The 23,054-nt window shown below is 35.8% G+C and overlaps 1 protein-coding gene across 7 annotated transcripts in view; it reads left to right on the top strand.

The window, feature by feature from the left end:
- ATP2C1 (ATPase secretory pathway Ca2+ transporting 1) overlaps window positions 1-23,054 on the top strand; it is a 52,745-nt gene that overhangs the window by 12,866 nt on the left and 16,825 nt on the right. For all 7 annotated transcript variants that reach the window (XR_014228941.1, XM_082319205.1, XM_082319208.1 and 4 more), the window contains exons 3-16: window positions 3,759-3,869; window positions 4,798-4,914; window positions 6,489-6,578; window positions 9,414-9,449; window positions 10,362-10,423; window positions 10,781-10,889; window positions 13,820-13,975; window positions 14,630-14,698; window positions 16,500-16,575; window positions 17,097-17,163; window positions 18,268-18,392; window positions 19,663-19,760; window positions 21,293-21,388; window positions 21,495-21,584. Coding sequence is in view for 6 of the 7 variants with exons in the window: in XM_082319205.1 (XP_082175331.1) it covers window positions 3,759-3,869; window positions 4,798-4,914; window positions 6,489-6,578; window positions 9,414-9,449; window positions 10,362-10,423; window positions 10,781-10,889; window positions 13,820-13,975; window positions 14,630-14,698; window positions 16,500-16,575; window positions 17,097-17,163; window positions 18,268-18,392; window positions 19,663-19,760; window positions 21,293-21,388; window positions 21,495-21,584 (1,302 nt within the window). In the remaining variant the exon portion in view is untranslated. The remainder of the gene's footprint in view (window positions 1-3,758; window positions 3,870-4,797; window positions 4,915-6,488; window positions 6,579-9,413; window positions 9,450-10,361; window positions 10,424-10,780; window positions 10,890-13,819; window positions 13,976-14,629; window positions 14,699-16,499; window positions 16,576-17,096; window positions 17,164-18,267; window positions 18,393-19,662; window positions 19,761-21,292; window positions 21,389-21,494; window positions 21,585-23,054) is intronic.

The following is a 23,054-nucleotide window of genomic DNA, read 5'->3' as shown; positions in this document are numbered from 1 at the left end:
TAATGAAGATTTATTTGGAAAAGCCTGATCTCTGAGAGTGCTTTAACATTTCTGTTTAAGGATATTTAACTTCTAATAACAAGCTTTTTAAGGTTATTTTACTTTCTGAAGCCCTAACTGATAATATTAGGGAAACGATCAGTTATGTATCCTTTTTTGGAATTGTTATTTGTCTTTAGCAGCCTTGTCAGTTGGTATAGGGAAAAAGATTTTTCTCAGCACTGAAATTTGTAATGGCTGTCAGTTTATTTCTGCCTGCTCTTACTGGGAAAGCTTGGTTGCTCAGCATTTTTGTGAGAATGTGGAGTCATCTTGGTCAAAGTTGTATATTTGTGGGTTTGTTTTGAAACAGCACTTAGGCTTAACAGTTTTCAGCCCTAAACTGGTGTTTGGTAGCTAATACCATAAATGTGGTATCTATTTTCAATAAAAATAAAAAGCTGGTACTTACAATGGGAAATGTTAAAGAAAAGAACATGAGTTAGTAATTTGGTAGGGTGTTTTATCAAAGAGGGGAGATTGTGGCAAAATTCTGGGTGAATGTTTGGTTTAGAAAAATGTATGGTCTAAGAAAACTGAAACAGAAGTCAGGTTAAAAACCAAAGAAAATTAAGTATAACCATTTCAAGTATGAAAAGTCTTCATCTCCAATGGCAATTTCCTGAGAATTGAAGTGATTTAACTTAGTATTGGTTTGTATGTGTAGGCTTAACAGCAGCTGTAACTGGGTGTGTTCTTAATTGCAGAATAGGTGAATTTGAATGAAATATTTCTTCCTAGGGACTGACTCTTGTGAGCATCAAGTGCTTCATGGATGCTGGTAAAAGTGGTGGTACACTTAACCAAAGGCTGTCTGTCTGCATGGAAGACTGAGTGGATATGATGATGCATTGCTTCCCATGATGAAGTTTTAGGGAAATGAACTTGTATATACCAAAGAGTATTTCATAAGGCTTAGGATCACAATGTCTGTATTCTTCCTTACTGAAATACCCGCCATTCTGCTGCTATTGTGGTCAGCTTAAGTTGCTTTAATAATAATTCTGTTTTGTAGAGGGAGTCTTATGATGCTGTGTTCTGCGAGAAGCCTTAAACTGTGGAGCAAATGTTTGTCCCTCTGGTCCAGAGTAGTGTATCCTTGTTGGTGTAAGGGCTTGTGGTTTTATAAAAAGACCCCTTGGTAGGAATGTAATTATACTCATGATTTTGTTTTTCTTCTGATGTTGTAAGTAATCGTTCTTTTAAAATATTTTAAATATGCATATGTTGAGAGAGAAAAAAATGTTATTTTGTTGAACCACGGATGAAATATTTTTGTACTCAATTTCTTGTCTAATTTGAAACATGTAAAGGTATTTGGAAATGATAAGTTGCTGGATAATTTTTGTAAATGTATATAGTGTATAATAATGTGTATTCACCATCATTTTTAAACAAGACTTACATCAATGTATGTACTTATGGTTTCAGTAAGTACCTAAACAATGCTAAACTGTATTTAAGTCACATGTTTTGTAATACTCTAAAAATTTGGCCACAGACTTTGCAATTCTGGTCTTGGCATAAATGCATCATTAAAAGGATAGTAAAGAACAAAACAAAGCTCTTTCAGTGGAATGAAATATGGGAACTGGAGTGGAGGTGTGGCAGAGTGTAGCTGAGCTTCCATTCTTGGCCCTTGCTGAGCTGCCCTCCGGCAGCCCAGCTGCTCAGTCCCACTGGCTTCAGGCTACAGCAAGCTGAGTGGGGTCCAGGGGGTTCCCCCTCTTTTGAGGCCAGTAAGCACATTGTTAAGGTACAGTTCTTTCGTCTGCCACCCCCCCCGTCCAAGAGCTCAAACCCATGCCCCATATCACCCTGTTTCTCATCTCTGTCTCTAGAGCTGCTTTCTTATAATTACAGTGAAGGAGCAAGTCTTGTTGGTTTACTGTTTCACTAGGAACTACATGGCAGGCGTAGAGAGTTTCCAAGGGTTTCTCTTGAAAGCAAAAGCATGTGAGTTCCAACTGTAGCACTTTCACCTTTGTTCACTGTTCCCTTGGGTCCCTGGGATGAAGTCGTTGGGGAGTCCGTTTAGGTAAGCAGCTAGAAGAACAAATATTGAGTTGGTTTATCTCAGCTATTGTATTTGAATACATGACTGTCATGGTTTAACCCCAACTGGCAACTAAGCACCACACAGCCAGTCGCTCACTCCCCCCCAGGTGGGATGGGGAGAGAATCAGAAGAGTAAAAGTGAGAAAACTCATGGGTTGAGATAAAGACAGTTTCGTAGGTAAGGCAAAAGCCGCGCGTGCAAGCAAAGCAAAACAAGGAATTCATTCATTGCTCGCCATCGGCAGGCAGGTGTTCAGCCATCTCCAGGAAAGCAGGGCTCCATCACGCGTAATGGTTACTTGGAAAGACAAGCGCCATCACTCCAAACGTCCCCACCTTCCTCCTTCTTCCCCCAGCTTTATACACTGAGCATGACATCATATGGTGTGGAACAGCCCTTTGGTCAGCTGGGGTCAGCTGTCCCAGCTGTGTCCCCTCCCACCTTCTTGTGCACCCCCAGCCTACTCACTGGTGGGGTGGGAAGCAGAAAAGGCCTTGACTCTGTGTAAGCACTGCTCAGCAGTAGTGAAAATGTCTCTATATTATTGACACTGTTCTCAGCACAAATCCAAAACATAGCCCTGTACTAGCTACTATGAAGAAAATTAGCTCTCTCCCAGCCAAAACCAGCATGATGGCAAACAGCATGCACTATAGGAAATGAAGATTGTCATAAGTTTTTTTTTGTTTTTTTTTTTTTTTAGGGCATAAAAATGTTGTAATCTTTTAATGTATTGTCATCTTGAAGTACTTTATCTTATATTTTAAGTCTCAGCATGCATAGAGGAGACTAAAAAATACTTATTGTCTTGTGTAAAAGCATAAAACTACCTATTCAAATTCTGTGGAGGTGTAATGGGAAAACCATTTCTGTGGTAAGCATGTTTGCATGTCAGGTGTCTTCCAGTTAATGGAGGGGGGATGTGTGTGTGGCAAGATGGATGGCATATTAATTGTGGGTGCAGTAAGATAGTGAGGAGAAAGAAAAGAGTATCACTCCAGCTTCTCATTTAATAAGCAAGAATTTGGAAATGCTAAAGCTTCATTAAATATCAAAGCAGCGCTGAGCTGTGCGATCAATGTTGCTATTGCTCTGTTCTGCAGATCACAAAATTTTAGCTTCCTAAAATTACAGGAAAACATTACTTTTTATAGCATTGTCTTGAAGCATTTGTACTGTAGTCAAGTTTTATGACTTCACTTGCATCTGTGCTCTTGTTTGAGGTTTTCTTAATGTTGTTTCTTCTTTCTTTGTGCACAAGAAAATGTAAATAGGCCTGCTTAGACCACCTTCATTAATGAGTAGAAAGTAGGGGCAGGGAGTGAAATTTATCTGGAGTGATTACTTTCTGACCAGGTATTGATGATAGTGAGCTAAAGGATTATGAATATATTTAACTGTTAGAATCTTTGTCATCACTTAACACATTGTTACAGAAATTAATCTTCTCGGTTGCATGCCCAGTGTTTTCTTTTATTATTCCAGATGGTACTGCATGAAAATAAGCTGAATTGTGGATTTTATTTTTTTCTTTTTAAAGTGCAAATGGTTATCAAAAACTACCTTTTAATGGTATTAATATGGCATTGCTCTGGTATATGTTGTTTGAAGTGAAATGTTAATGCTCCCCTTCACTTCAGGCTTCCGTTTTGTTTCTTAGGTTGCACGTCTTCAAAAAATCCCTGATGGTGACAATGAGACAATGATTCCTGTACTGTCTTCAAAAAAAGCAAGTGAATTGCCAGTTGATGAAGTTGCAAGCATTCTGCAAGTAGGTGATTTTGCATCTCTTAAGAATGCGCTGATGTTTCCAAACAATAAGTTTGATATTTCTTAAGGACAGATCTTGTCATTGAAAGTCTATGCATTATCATGCAATTTGATATTAACTATTGTCTACTTCTAAAAGCATGTTGATCTTTAAATTGTTACTTGAAATGCTCTGATCTCTAACGTTTTCAAAAAAATCAGGTTATTGGAGGGGGGATAAGATTCAACTTGAAAATGATCAGATTTCTGTATGCTTTGAAGATTGCTTTTTGTTAATAAAACTCCTAGATTCAATCTTCCGGTAAAATTCTGTTCTGTTTTTCATAGCTATTGCTTCCATTTCTCTAAGGAATCCCTAATGTCCTTAATTTATTTTGTAGCCTCCATTTCAAGTGGAGGAACAGGATTGAGAAAGCTACCCATTGACAGATTTATGAACCACTGAATCTGGGTTAATTTTCGTGATAGATGGTCTTTTTTCATTTTCTGTATGCTTGACTGCCTGAGGAGTACACCACAGAAAATGTTGGTCACTGACAGCTTAAGACTTTGAAGCTATTGCTGTGTCATTTAGCTGAGTAACTGAACTCCTGAAATAATCCTCAAGAGTCTGAACTATGCCCACAGTTTGGCTTGCTGAAGAGTTTTCTGCGGGGAAGATCAACAATCATTTAGAGATGTGAAACAGCATCTGCTTCTGTAGTTCTTCTGTGAATTTTTTGTTGAAGTACTCTTTAAGTACTGCCAAATTGAGTTTTAAAATAGTGGTTAGTTAGCTTTTATTGTCATACAAATATTTGTACCAAGCTTGTCTTTCTGATCTTGGCCAAATTTTTATAATGTAAGGCTATATATTTTGGTGTTGGAATTTATTTTGAAGTCTAGCTTATCGGTATAATTGCTGTGTTATTCTTTGTATATTTCTATAGGCTAATCTTCAGAATGGCTTAAAAAACTGTGAAGTTTGTCATAGACGGGCATTCCATGGATGGAATGAATTTGATATTAGTGAAGATGAACCACTGTGGAAAAAATATATTTCCCAGGTTAAGATTTTTGTCCTTTCTGCTTTTTGGTTTTAGTACTTGTCAGTAGTTTTGCTCTTTATTACATAGCTTTTGTGTGCATGAACATATTCTTATAAAAGTGGGGAAACTCTAGGAGATTAGGAAATTGCAACTTCTATAATTTATGTCTAATTTACCTATTGAAAAAGCTTTTATTTAGGTACATGCCAGTGTTCTAATTACATGATTTGTTCTTGAATGTGTGTTCATGACTAGCCAAAGGGTACCATTCATAACTAGCCTGAGGGCTGGAGAAGCAGAATAAAGTTCCCTGTAGGCAAAGACTTGAGCATGAATTGCACTAAGTTCAGACACAAATGCGTATGACTGGTAAATATTTAAATGGAACATGGAGTATGAATAACTCGATAGACAAAGGAAATTTTAAAAAGCAAAACCGCTGCCTTTGAACTGAGGACAAGGGTGGGGCCAGCCTTGATTCTGGTGTTAAGCAGAACTGGCAGAAGTCAAGCGTGAATTTTTTCCTATCAGTGCGATTTATTATGTATATATGTGAGCCTGTGCAGCTTCTTGAAGTGTCCCTACTTCCTCCTACCCTCCCCCGCTAGCCAGCTACACAAGCTATTTACAGAAACTTTTCACACCGAAGATTTTTCTAATGAATTTGTAACGTTAAACATTTTGGTCAATGTTTCCTGCACCTTGTCTGAGCAGCAGTGCAGTTAAGTTCTAGAGTAAACCCTGAAGTAATAGATGGTTAATTCTAGAGAAACTGTTTTGCTTGGGAGTGACTACAAAGATACTCAGCGCTCTGCTGATGATAGCAGTGGGAACATCATCACATGCTAGCTGTCCTCTGGCATTAATGCTTTATTTTCCTATGTGTAGTGTCAAATTATTCAGATGCATCAGAATGCTTCTAAAGCATGTTAACCAAGTCTATTTTAGGTAGGATTCATTAAGATACTTGCTTTGAATGAGCTTATGTGTGCTTTTAGAATGCTCTTCACTTTAATTGTAGGAATGTTCTTTTTTGTAACATTTCTTAAAAAAATGAACATTTTAGCGACCAGCTGTCATGTAGAAGCAAGATCCTTTATTATTTAAGCCTTAGAAATCTGAAGACAGCATATGATCTCAAAGGAAAACTTGCATCGTGTAAAACAAGAAATCAATAAATTGAAATTAGGAAATATATTGTTGCCTTGATAGTGATCAGTTGCTGGGAATAGGATCAGCCTGTTACCTCAAAGACATTTTAAATATATTTCAGGCTTCTTTTTGTGTGTTTAAACAAATACAGGAGATTATTCTTTTTGTCTTAAAAATGTGAATCAAGAAATGTAAGAAAAAGTTTTTGCCTGTTATGTATTAAATACACTTCATTCAAGGTCTCTTGATATTTAAAAAAACCCAAAACATCAAGTAAGGTCTGAACTGTAGAGAGTCAGATTTTGTTTGCACTGGTAGGTCAGAAATATTTTAATTATAGAATAATACGTTTCAAAAATAGATCAGATATGCTTTGAGGGATAGATAAAATGGTCTTTCTGTCAAGAGTGTTGCTGAATTACTGTTCTGTTTCATTTCAGTTTAAAAATCCCCTTATTATGCTTCTCCTGGCATCTGCAGTCATCAGTGTTTTAATGCATCAGTTTGATGATGCTGTCAGTATCACTGTGGTAAGGAACTAAGATTTTTATCTTCTTTGAGAGTACTTCAGAATGTGTGACCACATGTACTTTCAACATCACATGAATGCCAATGTGGGATGGGATCACTTGATTCTCATTAATGAGTTTGATTTGTATGCTGTCATAAAATCTCTTGAGTTTGTGACTGGATTTTGTGGTGTGTGTGGCTTTTTTTTTTTTTTTTTTTCCTTGACTGATAGCAGTAATACATAGCAAAATACATCAACGAATAATTATGTGGCTGCATCTTGCATCTTTATTTTTTAATTGGTTGAAATGCCTGTCTTTAGGCATTTGTTCAGAGGAGCAATATTTGATGTCTCCTATGTAATTTTTATCTTACATTATGCTTTAATTTCAAATTGTAACCAACATAAGCCTTCTGTGAATTTACTTGAAAGATGTAATCTTTTAAAACATGAAAAAGAAATGTAACCTGAACTCTCTAGAAATAGCAGAAGATAGAAGCTGAAATAATGGATTTCTGTAGAAGTTTGCAGTTAAATAGGGTGCTAAACTAGTGACCAAATACAGTACTGCTAAACATTTGTCATTGCAAATGACACAGAGGAGAAAATTATAATCCCTTTGACCTTTTTGGAGTGATAGGTGATAATAGAAAATTGGGATTTCTGTATGATCAGAGGCAAGTTCTAGCTGTTTTTTGTCTTGTCTGACCTCTGCACTCTCTATGTTGAGTTTTACTTTTGTAATTAACTCAAGGTAACTGGAGGTTTGCTCCTAACCCCTCTAATTCTGTAGAAGGAATAGCTTTCTTTGGAAGATAAACTACATGGATTCTTTAAGAAAAACCATGCAATTTTGAATTTGAGTATAGTGTTAGTTTGGAATGGTCTCTTGTGTTCATAAGTTGAGGTTAGGTAAATTATTGTATTAGGAAACGTATTTAATTGTTGTGGCTGAAAGTTGAATTATTTCATGTTTTTTTCTTTGGTTAGCGCCCTCAAGTCTATTTCTTAACCCTCTTGAGCAAGGCCATGAGAAAAGAACAGGGCAGTTAGTGTAAGGGAGTATTAATTTCTGCATTCTATGCTACAGCCTGAGAAGGTATCTTTAACAGCCTGGGGGACATTGGTAGAGGTGTCTTAAAAAATGGAGAAAAAGTGTGGTTGTGTTAAAGTTCATCAGTTGTGTTTTTTGTATAACTAACCTACCATTTAGTCTTGTTGTTAACGCCCACTTTTTCACCTAGTGAATATTCATTTTGCTTCATTTTCAGATGATAGTGCAATTTTTCTGTGACTGCATATTTGTGCTCGGAGCCTTAGCAACAAAACTAATTTGCTGCTAAAGATCAATGACATATTTCTTTTGGTGGCAATGCTGGCTTGAGCAGCTTTTGCCATCTCTTTAGCTCTGCTGATACTAACGTAAAGCCTTTTGACCTGGACTGAGAACTGATGAAGATTAAAAAAAAAATTAAAAAATTACATACCTTTTCCCATTTGGAAGATAGTGGCTTCTTGATGCAAGCCATTGCACGTAGACACAAGCTGGCACACTGACGTGAGGCTAGGAATGCAAAGCTGTGTCAGGTAGCAAGAACTGTAGAAGATAATATTGCCTCCAAAAGAAACGTGTAGCTGTGGTGGAAATATTCCGTGGAAAGATGGGGTGTGTGTATATATATATATATATGTGTATATATATATATATATGGCTCAGTTGGTGAGGCTAATGTTAGTATCACAAATAAGGCAGATTTACTGGATTTATCCTTGATTTAGTTAAGAGTTCTTCAAGAAAGTTTTTTCTCTTGCAAAAGGGGAGTATCTTGGCCATTTTTTAGTAGTTACAGTATGTACCTTAAAGGCTTAATTAATGAATGTTGTTTTATGGTTCTGTAAGAAAGTGTAACAACTCAATTTGAGTAACAAATTTACTAAAAAATTTAGTTATTGTAACAAAACTCAATCTGAGAGTGTATCGAAGGGGAAGATGATACTTATTTTACACAAAATTGATCTTTGTTACTTCCTGTAATGGATTTCATTCATTCACTCACTTTCACATCACATGCTTACAAGCCCCGTGATGTTTATGTTGAAGTGTTGTGACTAGAATTGTGTGTCATATGGGGGACTATGAGGGCTTGCTATTGAGGCCTTAGTACTTATCTTGGGTTATTCCTAATGAGCAATTTTTTTAGCTTTTTTTGTTTGTGATCTCGGATCTTGTCTGTTTGGGGTGTACTCGGTGTCCTGTCTCACTCCTTGGGAGTCTTGGGCAGGGTTCCTGAGTCTCATCCTCCTCTTGTTCTCCTTGCTGGGGTATTTTATGGCTCCAGACCTGTTCTTCAGCTTGCTACCTTATCTCTAGTCTTCAGTTTGTTTTTAGTCTTTTTGTTATCTGGTTATTTGAATGAAACTATGTCTGTGATGCTCTGTAGCAGTTAACACGTCATTCCTTCAAGCTTTGTTCTGTTCACAGAGAACACCATTCATACTTCATTCAGACCAGTTTTTCTATTTGTATCATGGATCTCTGTCCACTGCTGTCTCTTGCTCACTCTTCAGAAACACGGAGCAGAGGAAGTTTTTCTTCAAAATCGCTATCTAGTTATTAATCTTATTTTTAGTAAAATTGGGTTATTTTGTTCTTGGACATCACTAGAGCAGATGTAAATAGATAATGGCATCACTTTTATAACAGATCCAAGGGATACTGAGTGATTTTGAGCATGAGAAAGTTTGTTTCCAAATCATGTTGTTAATATGTAGTAACAACTATGGCTGAGCAAAACCAAATATCACTTACTTTCATGGCCATATGGAATTCTATCTTACTTTTGTTTTCTTGCAGGCAATACTCATTGTTGTTACAGTTGCCTTCGTTCAGGTAAGACAGCTGTTGTCCAAATAAGATTATTGCTTTTATGTAAACTCTTCTATTTATAAGACTGAAGTAGTTGTCTTGATGCATTGTGCTGTGAATGGTTAAGACCTCTGTGCTTTCATCCAAGTCTCTTGCCTTTTCTAAAGTGTGTGATTTGTCCTGCTTTATGAGATTCATGCATCTGTATGGGTATTATACTCAGCCATAAAACAGTACTTATAAAGAAGCACTCAGAATAAAAAGTGTTGAAGTACTTTTAAATATTTAACTTCATTAAAATAGATTTTGAAAATGTACCTCTGGCTTCAATTTTGTACAGAAATATTACGAAAAATAATAGTTATCTTTAATTTTCTAAGTTATGAAAAAATTTTCATTCTCTAAATACCCAGCTTTACTCGGTGTGTACCTAAACCAAAATTGCTTTGTGTTTGTCCTCTATATCTTTGTTTGCCTTAAGTCTGTAAATCTGTTTATCGAGTTAGAGATGAGTTGTGGTACTTTAGTTCTCTGGGGGCTAAGAGCACGAACACAGCATTTTTGGTACTAACTTGTTAAACTGTAGAACTTAATCATGTGTCTGATCCCTGAGTTTAGAAGTATTACTGCAAGTATTACAGAGCCCTGGAGATGCTGAAGGAAAATGCAAAGGACCCCTGCTATTCTTTCAGAAGAAATGCATGTAGACAAATTCTTAAATCTGTAAATTTTTCAATGTTTGGACCATATTTGCTTTTTAAAGTATGTAATATAGAATTGTTGAAGGGCATCTTTTATCTGATTGTTTAGAATATTACTTTAATAGAACTTTACTAATAAGATAAATTTCAGTACATGTAGATATATCTTATTGTTGTTTAACTTTTGCCTGTTTTAAAAACATTATCTGCCTTTTTTTTTTTAATTTCTCTGCAGGAGTACAGATCAGAAAAATCTCTTGAAGAGCTTAGTAAACTTGTGCCTCCAGAATGCCATTGGTATGGAGTTGTTCTAAACTAAGTTATGTTAAATCCAATCTGAAATGAGTAAAAGAAAAAGGTTTTGCTGAACTTACTGCCTTTTATACCAAGCTGTTATGCTGACACAGAATGTGCTTTGTTTTTGCTCATTTTAAAGACTGTTGTATGGGCCTAAAAAATTACTCCACGTTGTTGCCCCTTTGATGACTTCAAATGATATGACTGATGTGTAACTTCTAAGAAACAAGCAGCAAAATAGAAACAGTATTTTGCTGAAACCAGTAACACTGCAATGTGTAGTCAACAGTATGAATGCTTTTATTTGACAAAATGCCAGAAAAGATGTTCTTATGCTCTTCATGTTCTTACCTACAGTGTACGAGAAGGTAGAGTGGAACATACACTTGCAAGAGATTTAGTCCCAGGTGATACAGTCTGCCTGTCAGTTGGAGACAGAGTCCCGGCTGATCTACGATTATTTGAGGTATATACCTGATATTGCTTTAATATTTAATAACTTTTTGTTTTTGTGGAACAGAGGGGAAGAGAAGATAGCCACTGAACACTGAAGTGCAATAAGTGCTATTGTTTGGAATTCACAACTATATAGAGAGAAATTTTGAAATAATTCAGTTCCCAAATGTAATTGTGCATTCTTAACAATATATGTAGTTTCTGATTACAGGACATACAAGGAAGGAATTTTCTGATATTATGTAGTAACGCATTCTTGAAAATTTTAGTTGAGTACTTTTCTCAGAAACAAGTTGTAAAATAATTGTTTTCAATCTGAATTATAAGATATTTTGGCAGCTGGTGCAGGTGATTTCAAGTCTTTATTTGCATTAAGCTTTAGGGTATAGGTTCAGTGTTCTGTGATAATGGAATATTAAAAAGAAATGGTGAAATTGTGCCAGGGTAATCTTTTCTTTCTGACACTTTTTTTATCAGTGTGTGTCATTATATCTTCTAGGTTACTAAATATTTGATTCATGGTATTAGCACTGCTGGAAGTGCCTGAGTTGAAGCAATAGCAAAATAATGGTACTTGCAGATTCTCTAAAAATGAATTGGGGTGTATATATATATTCATCTTGCTTTTGATTGTTTTGGCTCAATAGTGTCATGGTACTTTTCTGTCAGATTGGGCATCCTCATGTTGCCCGGTATCTGGGCTATCTATCATGTTAAAGTAATTTCTGGATATGGTGAGCTGTATATCCAGTATATCCATGGTTGATACTGGATTAATCAGTGTTCATTTTATAGTCAAAGCCTGAATGAGCTAGTTTGTGAGAAAATATGTGGCGCTCTCGAGAAATTTGTCTGGATCATCTGTTGTTAGCCCCTGTAGTGTAGTTAATACTTGAGTGGGTTTGGTTTTTGTGACTCCAAACAGTTTTTCCTTCCCTCAGCAATTGTATGGTCTCTGCATCTCTGCATCTTTCTTGCTCATAAGCTTATAGCATGCTATGACCTCTTACAAAGGGAATTAGGAGTTTCTCAGCTGGCTGTAGCCCTACACCAGGTGAAAATTTGTGCCATCTTTATCTCAACTACTCTTGCAGATCATTTGAAAATAAGACCATGTAATCTTGTTTTCATTTTGTCTCTACTGGGCATTGTTACGGGGTGGCGGATTTTAAAACAAATTAAATGGAGATCATCTTTTCGGATAAAGAACTAGATCTCTTCAGCATATTCTGATTAACGCTGTCCTAGAAAATTGTAGAAATAGTAATTACGCATTGTTGACTTTCTGAAGCCTTTCATATACATGAGAAGTTTCTTCGCTGATCTAATCTTATGGGGGCAATCTCGTTTTCTGAAATGTATTTGAAGACCTTTTCTGGCCTAAGTTTTCTGTATGTCAATGAGCGGTCCATCAAGTTTTATGGTACTTTCTCTAAAGCCAGAATATTATATCAAGAACTAACGTACCTATAACAGTGTAGGCTTTGAACACAATTCCTTTTGGTAGTGATGATAAATGTTTCAGAGCTCATGGCTAAATCTGAACAGTAGCAAAGCGGCATCTTCATCCTGTTTTAGCCTGGAGTCTGAGGAACACATCACAAATACAAAATCACTATAGAACTTTCTGGAGTTAATTCTTCATGGCTTTGATTGAAAGATTCATTGCAGTTTTTGACAAGTGTCCCTTTTCCTTTATTGATACAGCATCCATCTTTTAAAAATGGGTACTGCACTGGTAACTATTTGAGAGAATAGCAGGAATTAGAGGGATTTGACTGATCAGAAAGCACTTTAGTAAAGGTACTATCCTCTTTTAACATTGACTAAATTATTTTTGATCTAGTAGCCTGTGTTCGTTTTGTTGTCCAGCTAGCACTGGAGTGCATCACAGTTATCGTGCCACTTAAAAAAACCCAAACCAAAATGCCAGAAAAACCCTAACTTGAACCTTGGAGCGATCTGCTATAGTGTGGTGGTACCACGTGCAATGTAACTGATTCTTATTTACTCTTTGTAAGTGATATCCTTTCAAAGAGTTTTGGCAGTTGAGTTTTATTATACATTCTTTAATACTGTTTTTCTTGAGAAGGTTATCTTGAAGTTTAGTGGTATGGTCACCAATAGTGGTTTTATACTTTTTAATAGTGCAAAATTATTTTACTTAAATTTAATGACTCATGCTTTGACTCTGTTCGAGACTTAAGTCAGTAGATTAATATGTAAGAATTGATGTCAGTTGAGGAAAGACATTTCTCTTCAATTTATATTTTGATGTTATTTTTTTGTTTGGATTATATTTATAGAACACAAATCTTATTTTCTTTATCTGTCAGCTGATTAATACAGAATCATTCATTTTTACCTTTTCCTTGTCTACCTGCCTCCACATGCTACCAAAAAACCACAAAAGTTAAAACCTAAAACAAAAGAAGGCATCTTCTGTTCCTCTAGTCTACTTGACTGTTACCTGAATAGCATTTTCCCTATAGAGACTTTCTGAACAAAAAACACTGTGAAATATGCTTTTTGTTAGTGAGTTCTTAATGGACCATGATAGGAGGAAGTGGACAGAAGAGGAGTCGAGAGGATAATATGTATGTACACTTGCATTCCCAGTTAATTATTGTGTTTGGTGACAGAATGCATCACAGTTGCAACCTCTTGACTGTTTTATAGAAAACCAATCATGAACATAAATTTATGAGTAAACTTTGACTCTTCAAAGTGAGAGCTTGTTGCATTGCTGCAATACTCTGTAGGAGTGCTTGTTGCTTTGTTGATCCTTAAAATATGTTTGATATTGACATGGCTTCTTACCATATGAATAAATTGGATGTATTTTTAATCGTGAAAATTGGGAAACGTCTAATAAAACTTCCAGCTACTTACAAAAGATTGTCGTGCTTTTTACCTAGTCCATGCTTTTTGTTTTCAAAGGCTGTGGACCTTTCTATTGATGAATCCAGTCTCACGGGTGAGACGGCTCCTTGCTCTAAATCTACAGCTCCTCAGCCAGCAGCAACCAATGGAGACCTTACTTCTAGGAGCAATATTGCTTTCATGGGGACATTGGTCAGATGTGGAAAAGCAAAGGTAAAATCATTGTTGATAGGGAAGAATATTTTCAATGTTTCAACTATTTGAAGGCAGCTCTTATTTTTAAAGTTCACCTATCAATTGAGAAATGTAGTTTAATGACTACATATATTTTGAGTTTTCTGAAACAATAGAAATGGAATAGAAATAGAAATTTTTACTGGAAATACGGAAGACTTTACTGTAATCCCCTGCAGAGCTTTTCTGATTGGTGCTTTTTTGAACACCGGTTTAAAAAGAAAACTAATCTAGGGCCAGGAGAGCTCAAATTTATAGGTAGCAGATGATGTGAAACTTTTCTGTCTAGGATGTGGTATTTTGCTTCTAGAACTACATTCACGCATTCGAAAAATCTGTAACTGAAAATACAGTTTTGGCTAGTGTTAGATGTTACCCTATTTGAGTTTTGTTACTGGTAGTTGCTGAATACTTTAGCAGTGCACAGAATAGCAGTTTGTTTCACAGGGGCAAAATGTTTTTTAGCAAAAATATTTCTTACTTGTGCCAAGAATTAATTTTATAAACAAAGCTAATAGAATCGTAGCAGGCTAAGTGGCATTTGCCCACTATTTGAGTCGAAGCTGTCAAGAGCAATCACTAACATTAAAATTAAACTTCAGATTTGAATTGGCTTTATTTTTGTTTTTTTAGGGGATAGTTATTGGAACAGGAGAAAACTCTGAATTTGGGGAGGTTTTCAAAATGATGCAAGCAGAAGAGGTAAGAGTGAATATTTAGAAGCAAAGACATATATTTTGTAAGTATATATTTCATTCATTAAAACTTTGAATTTATTCCATAGGAACCTTAGTTAAACTTAATTACATTGCTTTTAATATTTTTCTTTCCTCTAGTGAAACAAATCTTAGCTCTTGAATGTGAAAGTAGTAATTGAATTCAGTGCAACAAAATATCCATAGCTGACCTAAAAATGTTAACTGTGAAAATAATATTCTGAACCTGTTAAGTGGAACAAATATTGTTGCAATTTGTGGAAGTGTATTTTTTTTTTTTTTTCAAGTGGAACTATGTTTGGGCAAAAGGGATTTGTATGACAGATTTGTGTGCTGCATGGACAGGACTATGTTTTGCCTTGATTAGCAGTGTACTTCTCGGTTATGCATGTGTCTCCTGCTGCTTCACGATCTCCACCTTAGCCTTTTATAACTCCCTTTGACTCTTGTATACCAAAGTCCCACAGTGATTTTTCTTTATTGCAGTACACTGATTCACATGGGAATTCAGACTCTTGAGTGCTTTGTGCATCTAGGGCCTTCTAGCTTCTTCTCTGGCTGCCTGACCAATGTAGGATCATAAGGAGACAGTCCCTCTCCAGCTGTGAGGACATGATCAGGCATAGTATAGGCAGCACTTTTTTCCAGATATATACATTTCTGAAATCTGCCAAAACAGAGCAAGTAAGGGTATTAAATGCGTCAGCAGGAGTGCATCACCAACCTCATGTTTTTAGCTGCAGTGCCTTACTGCACCTTTCAAGGGAATACTGCTGTCCTGTCACCAAAGTGGAATCCACTTTAATACACCTGAGGAAAATACGATAATTTGTTCAATAGTACTTAGTTTGTATTGTAACAAGTGTAAGTATTAATGAAAAAACAAAACAAAACAAAAAGAAAAAACACTCTATGTGAGCATTCTACACCAACAACATTCTGAAATACCAGAGTATTGTGGGGTTATTTTTGATGTTTATATTACAGTAATCTCATTTTAAAAGTAAATTTTGAAGGTAAGAGTGAATCAAACGTGATACCAGCTTTCTGATATAGAATCTACGCACTTTTTTCATAACTTGTTGAACAAAGTTGATTTTACACTGACCCGATCTTCCTTTTTTGCCATGCTTTCTATACTGTAGTCCACCATATTTTACTATTTAAAACCCCAAATTTACTGGGATCCAATGTAAAAAGCCACTTTCCTTTTTTTTTTTTTTTTTTAATTAAAATTTTTGCTTCATGTCCCCTCCTCCTTTCTATACCTTTTTTGGTACTAGATTGTCTAAATATTTCCATAGTTTTCTATTTGGCTAAACTGAATTTTCTGCAGCTGATTAACAAATTTGTCTTGAGACATAATTGGCCTTCCAGGGCTCTAATGCCTCTGTCTTGAAAAGTCAGTTTTATTCTTACCAAGAACTTTTTGGTCTTGGAAGAAGTGCAGTGGCTTTTAGTCAGCATGATTTTTTTTTTTTTTTTTTTTTTAAATAAAATCTCTGATATGACCTTTTCTATTAGATATGCTGTGGACATCACAAAGCTCTGGAATAATATTTCTAATAAATTTTTCATTTCATTGAAGTGTTCTTGAATCTTCTTGAATTCTACCCAAGAATGGAACAGAGTAGTCTGTTTTCACAAAGTAAACATATGGAAACATAGGGTATAACTGCATCTTTCTCACTGACAGTGTCTTGAAATTTGCGTATCTGAAGTGATATGTGATACAGTTCATGCTTTTTAACCTGTGCTTAACTGCTGCTTGTTTACTGTTCATCAAGGCTCCAAAGACACCTCTGCAGAAGAGCATGGATCTCTTGGGAAAACAGCTTTCCTTGTATTCCTTTGGTATAATAGGTAAGAGAATTTATGTAAACGAATTACAGATTATTATGTAACTGAAACTAACATGTAGGCTTGGGGAAACAGAGGGGCTTTATCTCTCTCTTTTTAAATATTTTGACTCCTCATTGTATTGGTAACGTTGAGTTCATGCCACTAATCATATGAAGATTACTAACGCAACATAACTTTCATCATAAGGGTGTTTACTTGCTTCTTCCTGCAAACATACTTTTCTGACTTAGTTTTTGTCCTCTAAATGCTTCCTTTTGAATTGCAATGTCTTGTATTCTGATTCAAGGTGTGCATAAGTGAGTACCTCACTGCTGGTGTGATTAGGCAACTTGACTGGCAGAAGCTTTCTTCACCTTTACCATACTAATGGAATCACGCTTTGACAGTGAAAGAAGTAATAGATTTTTATAGGTAGCACAATGATAAGCTTGGTTTTGGCTATTTGAGTTCTTTTTCTTTTCCCCATGAGGCTACAGTGCATGTTGGTTTTATATTTATCCTGACGACTATTTTTTTTATAGGAGTTATTATGCTGGTTGGCTGGTTGCAAGGAAAGCATATACTTGATATGTTCACAATTGGCGTGAGGTAAGATTTTTGTTTTAAATAGTGTAGACTGTGCATTACATACAGACTCTGCTTTTAAGTTCACATAAGTAATTCAAAATGAAAATGGAGTTTGTGCTGTAAAAAAAGAAAATTCATACTCAATGATACAGTATGTTCTTGTCAGTCTCTTAAACTGTGCATTTGTGTGGTGATTTCTGAGTGCCTTGTAGAACATCTGCAAACAGACAATAGAGTTATACAGTTTGAATTTCTGTCACTGAGTAAATAAAGAAAATGTAATTTTATAAATGGCATCAGGTAAAACTAAGTTACTACAAGCCTTGTGTCACGTAGTTCATTAGCTCATTTTCTAGCATATTATGGAAACTTAATTCCAGGGTGTTGTCTGCTGAGAATAACACTGAATTTAGATGATCTAACTATGCACTCTTAGAAAAGTTGCTGTGTTGCTAATTATGTGGACAGTGCATAAGGCAGAAGTGTTTCTTTAAATGACAGAATCAGACTCTGGAGATTTACCCTTCTGGGAAGGCGGGGTTGGGAAGAAAAGCACCAGGACCTGCATCTTTGAGTTACTGTGATCTTGTTTACACTGTTATAAGGGGTTTTTTGGTTTGGCTTTGGTGGTTTGTTTTTGTTTTTATTTTTCCTCAAATGACCTTCTGTGCCATTCCGGCACTTAGCTTGCTGCCACATCCTGACCTGGAAGTAACAGTTGTGGATCAGCGGTCCCTTGAAGTGGTGGCATTTCCCAGTTCTGTTTAGTGCTGACTGCACTTGCACTTACTCTTCACAATCTGGGCTGCTTCGCACAGTCCTGATTAGTGTTTTGTGTAGGCAAAACAGATGTACAATTGATTTCTCCCTCCCCCCAACTTTTCTTCTTACTTTTTCATAAGTAATGAGTAGAAATGTCTAAGTTATTGCATTTGTTACAGTCTTCAGTGTGTATCTTGTAATGAATGGTATGCAACTAGAATCACGTGGCAGCTGCTTCCTTTCACTTTTAACCTCAGTGAACAGATAGCTACAGATACGATGTTCTGAAGTGTAAATGCATCGTTACTGTGTATTCATATATGATGTTCTAAGACAAGATTTGTATATTTACTTTCATTACAGTTTGGCTGTAGCTGCAATCCCTGAAGGACTCCCAATTGTGGTAACAGTGACGCTGGCCCTTGGTGTGATGAGAATGGTGAAGAAACGCGCTATTGTAAAAAAACTGCCTATTGTTGAAACTTTAGGTATGACTAGACTAACTTAGAGATAGTATTTTGATACAAATGTTAGGAAATCAACACAAATATTGATGACTAATGGTTAAAATAAAGCAGGTATTCTTATTTTGCTAGCAATGTGGTGGTATCTTTAAAACATTTCTAAATTGAATGCATTTTACACAGTTACAATTCAGGTATATGTTTTTGTGGGCCCTCTAACTCCTTTTTTTTATATATTTAACTGAAATAAGCAGTCTGTCATTTAATAGTATGCCACACTAGCAATACTGTAGACTGTGTGAGTGGTTGGATGTGTGGAGTACTCTTTATACTTGCTTGCCGTAAGATGTTCTTGTTAAATAAGACCTGTAAAATGTTTTTTAAACTAGATTTTTGGTGTAAATTTAGGAATGATATTGACAGTTGGAAACAAATCCAAATTTGAATATTAGAAACAGCTTTGTAATCATAATGCACCTTCAGGATGTTATGCTGCTCATATTAAAACTTAAAAAAATTTAAAAACATTAAAGCTTAAAAACATTCTGTACACTGTTTCAGTCATGAAACATGTAAAGCACAGGACATGGAAAAGAAATAAAAATACTAGAGTTAAATAATTCTGCTGCATTTGAATTTCTTTTTGCATTTGAAGATTGGAAATATTTTTTCCAAAGCCTCTAGCAGAGTGTTGCAAGGTTTTTTGTTGCTTTTGTAATTCCTGCTGTCATGTCCAAAAATGTCAAGATAATGCAATACTCTTTCAAAATACTGTTTTCCTGAGCTAAAAAGGTATATACAAATTTCATGTTTCTGTAATCTTTTCAATCTTATTAAAATTTGCAGGTCTAGTGGTAGGTCACACTTGTGTGACAGAAGTGTTGTGGCTAGTGTTAGGCAGATGTTGCACTTTTTGATAAAGAAGAATGACTGCTGTAAAGCAGGCTCTTAGCTTTCCTCCTCACCAGAAGTCACAATTGAGATTTCAGTAATGTAATTTGAGATACAGTGGAATACAATGAAGGAAAGGTAGTGAACGGAAGCATTTCAGATGAGATGTGAATTTGGGATTTTAATTAGTTTTTTTTTCATTTATTGGACAAACTTGTGAAAAACCCTGTACAGCTATTCATTAGTAGTTGAAAATTGGCTGTCTTTGTTAAATCATGTTTTGTTTTTTCACAAAGACAGCTGCAGTATTTCTAGAAATTGGCTTGTCTTGAATACTTTTGCTCTTGTTAGTTACATTGTTCTAAACAAGCATTGTCTTATAAATGTTAATTGGTTATTTCAGGTTGTTGCAACGTAATTTGTTCAGATAAAACTGGAACTCTGACAAAGAATGAAATGACTGTTACTCATATTTTTACTTCAGACGGGCAGCATGCTGAGGTATGTAGTGAGATGGTTAGACTTTATTTTCCTTTTTACTTTGTTGTGTGTATCAGCTGAAACATGCTTGATTATACCGCAGGTAAAGCATCAGTTAAGAAAGTGTAAATTTGTTGCACCAAACTCCTGTTCCTCAACTTCCAGCTAATTCTGTTCAGTTCATCTAGTATTGCAACTTTTGAGCTGTGCTATCCAAGCTTTCTCTGGTTACAGAAGAATTTTTTGTATAGTATGTTAAGTTCTTAAATCTCTTGATGGCTGTAGGTCACAATAGAAGACAGATGCTGAGATACAGTACAAAGACCAGTTGAGAGATTATGTTTTTCTTCAGTACAGAAAGTTGCAGGTGCATAAAAATAAAATTTGCATGTTACAAACATTTAAAAACGGGGATATCCAGCTTTTGGCTAAAAGACAATTTATTGCGTGAACCCTTCATACTGAGTATGTCATTCGTGCTTCTTTGTAACGGATGGAGTTGGAAGTAGAAGCAAGACATGAAACAGTGGTGGTTGAGATTGGGGAGTTGCTGCAAAGACTGAAGTAAATGCACAAAAGAGAAGCAAAAGCAGCAGGAATGGAAAAGCAGCAAGGTGTGGAACTAGATGTGGTTTCATGGGAGTGTTTTAAACAAGTTCTTAAATTCTCAAACTCTTCTTGATCAGGGTTTTTTTTTTTTCCACATTACAGTTAACAGAGGGTCTTGTCATTGACTTTTGTAAGCATAAATACTAGCATTTTTTCTTATTCTTTCCTATTATTTACCTACGTTTACTTGTATGTCCTGGTATTTATTTTTCTACTCTTAGAATTCTGTAGGAATACTGTAATTGCTTTTTCTTTACTACTAGCACAATTTGTTTACATCTGGGTCAAATCAGCTCCTTTTTCCTAATTGAAAGAGAACTTGAAATGGCTGTAAAATATATTGGCTGTTAATGCTGTAGACATGAAGACTTTTTTAGGATCATAGTGGGATGCCTGGTTTTTATGCACTAAAAATACAATTTTACTATTTTTAACACTTCTCTGAGGTCTCAGCTGAGAGGCTGTTCAACTATGTTTTTTTTTTTTTTTTTTTTTTTTCCTCTTCCTTCTTACTGGATGAAAGTAGGACTCTGCTCTGTACTTCCATTCCCCTGCAGGGGGTATGCATTATTAACCAGGATAAAGACAAATAGGAGGAAAAAATTAGAAAGCAAAAGAAAGAAGAAAAAAGAAAGCATGCCTAATACTGTAAGGAAACAATATGCATTGCATTTATTTATGCTAAGGAATAAAATTGCTACTTTTTTTAAAAATTTGTCTCTAATATATTTCACTGAACTCACTTGCCATCAGAGTTTTTATTCGTTAATCTAGTACCTGCTACATTAGAAGCTGAGTAGGAGAATCCATTCACATTAAGTAAAATCAGTCATTATGAATGGCCTTTTTAAAATCTTCTGTAGTTCATAGTTAAAAGCTGAGATTAAAACAGTTTATGAACCTGGTGAACATGACATTGCATACTGCCTTTGGCTGTCTTGCAGGTTACTGGAGTAGGTTATAACAGGTTTGGAGAAGTGATGCTCGATGGTGAAGTTATTCATGGTTATAACAACCCATCCATTAGCAAAATTGTTGAGGTAAGATCTTGGCACAGAGAGGTTTTAATTGATGATGCAGCACAAGAACTTCGTATGGCATTTACTTTGTGTTCTGTTTTCTCCCCTTTCCTTCCTCATCTTTTAGGCTGGTTGTGTGTGCAATGATGCTTTGATTAGAAACAACACATTAATGGGGAAGCCAACAGAAGGGGCTTTAATCGCGCTTGCTATGAAGGTGCGTACTTGATGGTGCTTTTTGGATTCATGGCAAGTGGGAAGTGTGTAGAAATAAGTTGTGGTTTTGTTGTTTTGGGTTTGTTTGTTTGTTTTCCCCCTCATTTTCTTCTCCTTTGAGGCTCCTAGATTTGTGTTGCAACTGCTCATCTCCTATGTTTCTTATCTGTTGGAAATCTTTGGGCATTCTGAAAGATGAGAGAATTATTTAGAACTGAAGTAAAATATTTATTTTCGTCTTTTTGCATTTAGTACTGTCTTTTTACCTGCCACAAGCTAATTTGCCTGTTGAATATGGATTGTGCTGTCTCTTTCCCAGTTCTCATCAGAAGCAGTAAGAAGGTGATAACTGATGTATTGGTGACTGCAGCATTTATAGTGCCCTTTAAGTGTGGGGCACAGGTAGTTCGAATTGTGGACATTGTGATTAAATGTTTTGGTTTTTTTTTTTTTTTATAATGCTGTGACACACCCATTACAGCTACTGAGAAATGTGGCAAGGCATCTTAGCACTTGAATTTTTTTTTTTTTTTTTCCCTGTAATGGTAAATAAACTGAAAAACATTGAAAGATGAATGCTTTACAGTCTTTCTCTCCCTGTGTAACTGAGGCCTGAGATGTATCTATCTTCTTGCTGAGACTCATTCCAAGTCCCCAGTCTTTGACTGGAAAGGACCAGAGTGATGTTATTTTGGCAAGAACCCATAGAAACTGAGAAGAACAGGAGTCTTTCACTTCTGTTGCTGGAAAGGGAAGTAGTGAAGGAGTTGTGAAGCTCTGTAAGTACTAAGAATAGCTTATGGCAGGCTGCTGCTTCTGCATCTTCTTTAATTGGCACTTTCTTTTGGACTTGCTTAAGAGTAGAGCATGGAATGCTGTGAGTTGCATCAAGGGTGGGGAGAACAGCATTTGAAATGAAATGCATTTTGTCTGGAGTCTTCATGGTTAGTTTCAGATTAAATGTTTGGATGATTCTGTTCACGAAAAAAAAAGTCATTTCAGGTTGGGTTACTCAAACTTAAAATCAGTGACTTGCCTTCTCCAGACTTTGCCACAGTCTTGTGTTACAATTTTGTAGGCCCTCCTAACAGAGAAATTACATAGAAGATGATAAAAAATATGCATTGGGGTAATAAATGTATTTTGTCAAACCAAGAGCTACGTTGCTAGCCATTGCAAGACTTGTGTTCGTGGATGGTCGTAATCTACAAAGTATTTCAAGATCCTTGGATCAAAGATAGTATATAGTGGTAAATGCTCTGACTTATGTTGAAGCCTGAGAGAAGCTTCTAGGTTCTTTCAGTGCTAGTTTGTCAGAAGTTTGTCTAAACTTGTAACAGTGTGCTCAAAAGCAACTTTGGAGATGAAACTGGTTTTTAACTAAATAATGATTGTTAACTAAGATGTCCCAACAAGTCAACAAATTGCATAGCTGTTTGAAAAGAAAAGGTCCTGACATTGTGGTGGTACT

This window comes from Platalea leucorodia (assembly GCF_965183815.1).
Source record: "Platalea leucorodia genome assembly, chromosome: 1".
In the NCBI taxonomy this organism is placed as follows: domain Eukaryota; kingdom Metazoa; phylum Chordata; class Aves; order Pelecaniformes; family Threskiornithidae; genus Platalea; species Platalea leucorodia.
Note: the sequence above shows the minus strand (reverse complement) of the source record. Positions and strands in the feature narration are given on the sequence as shown.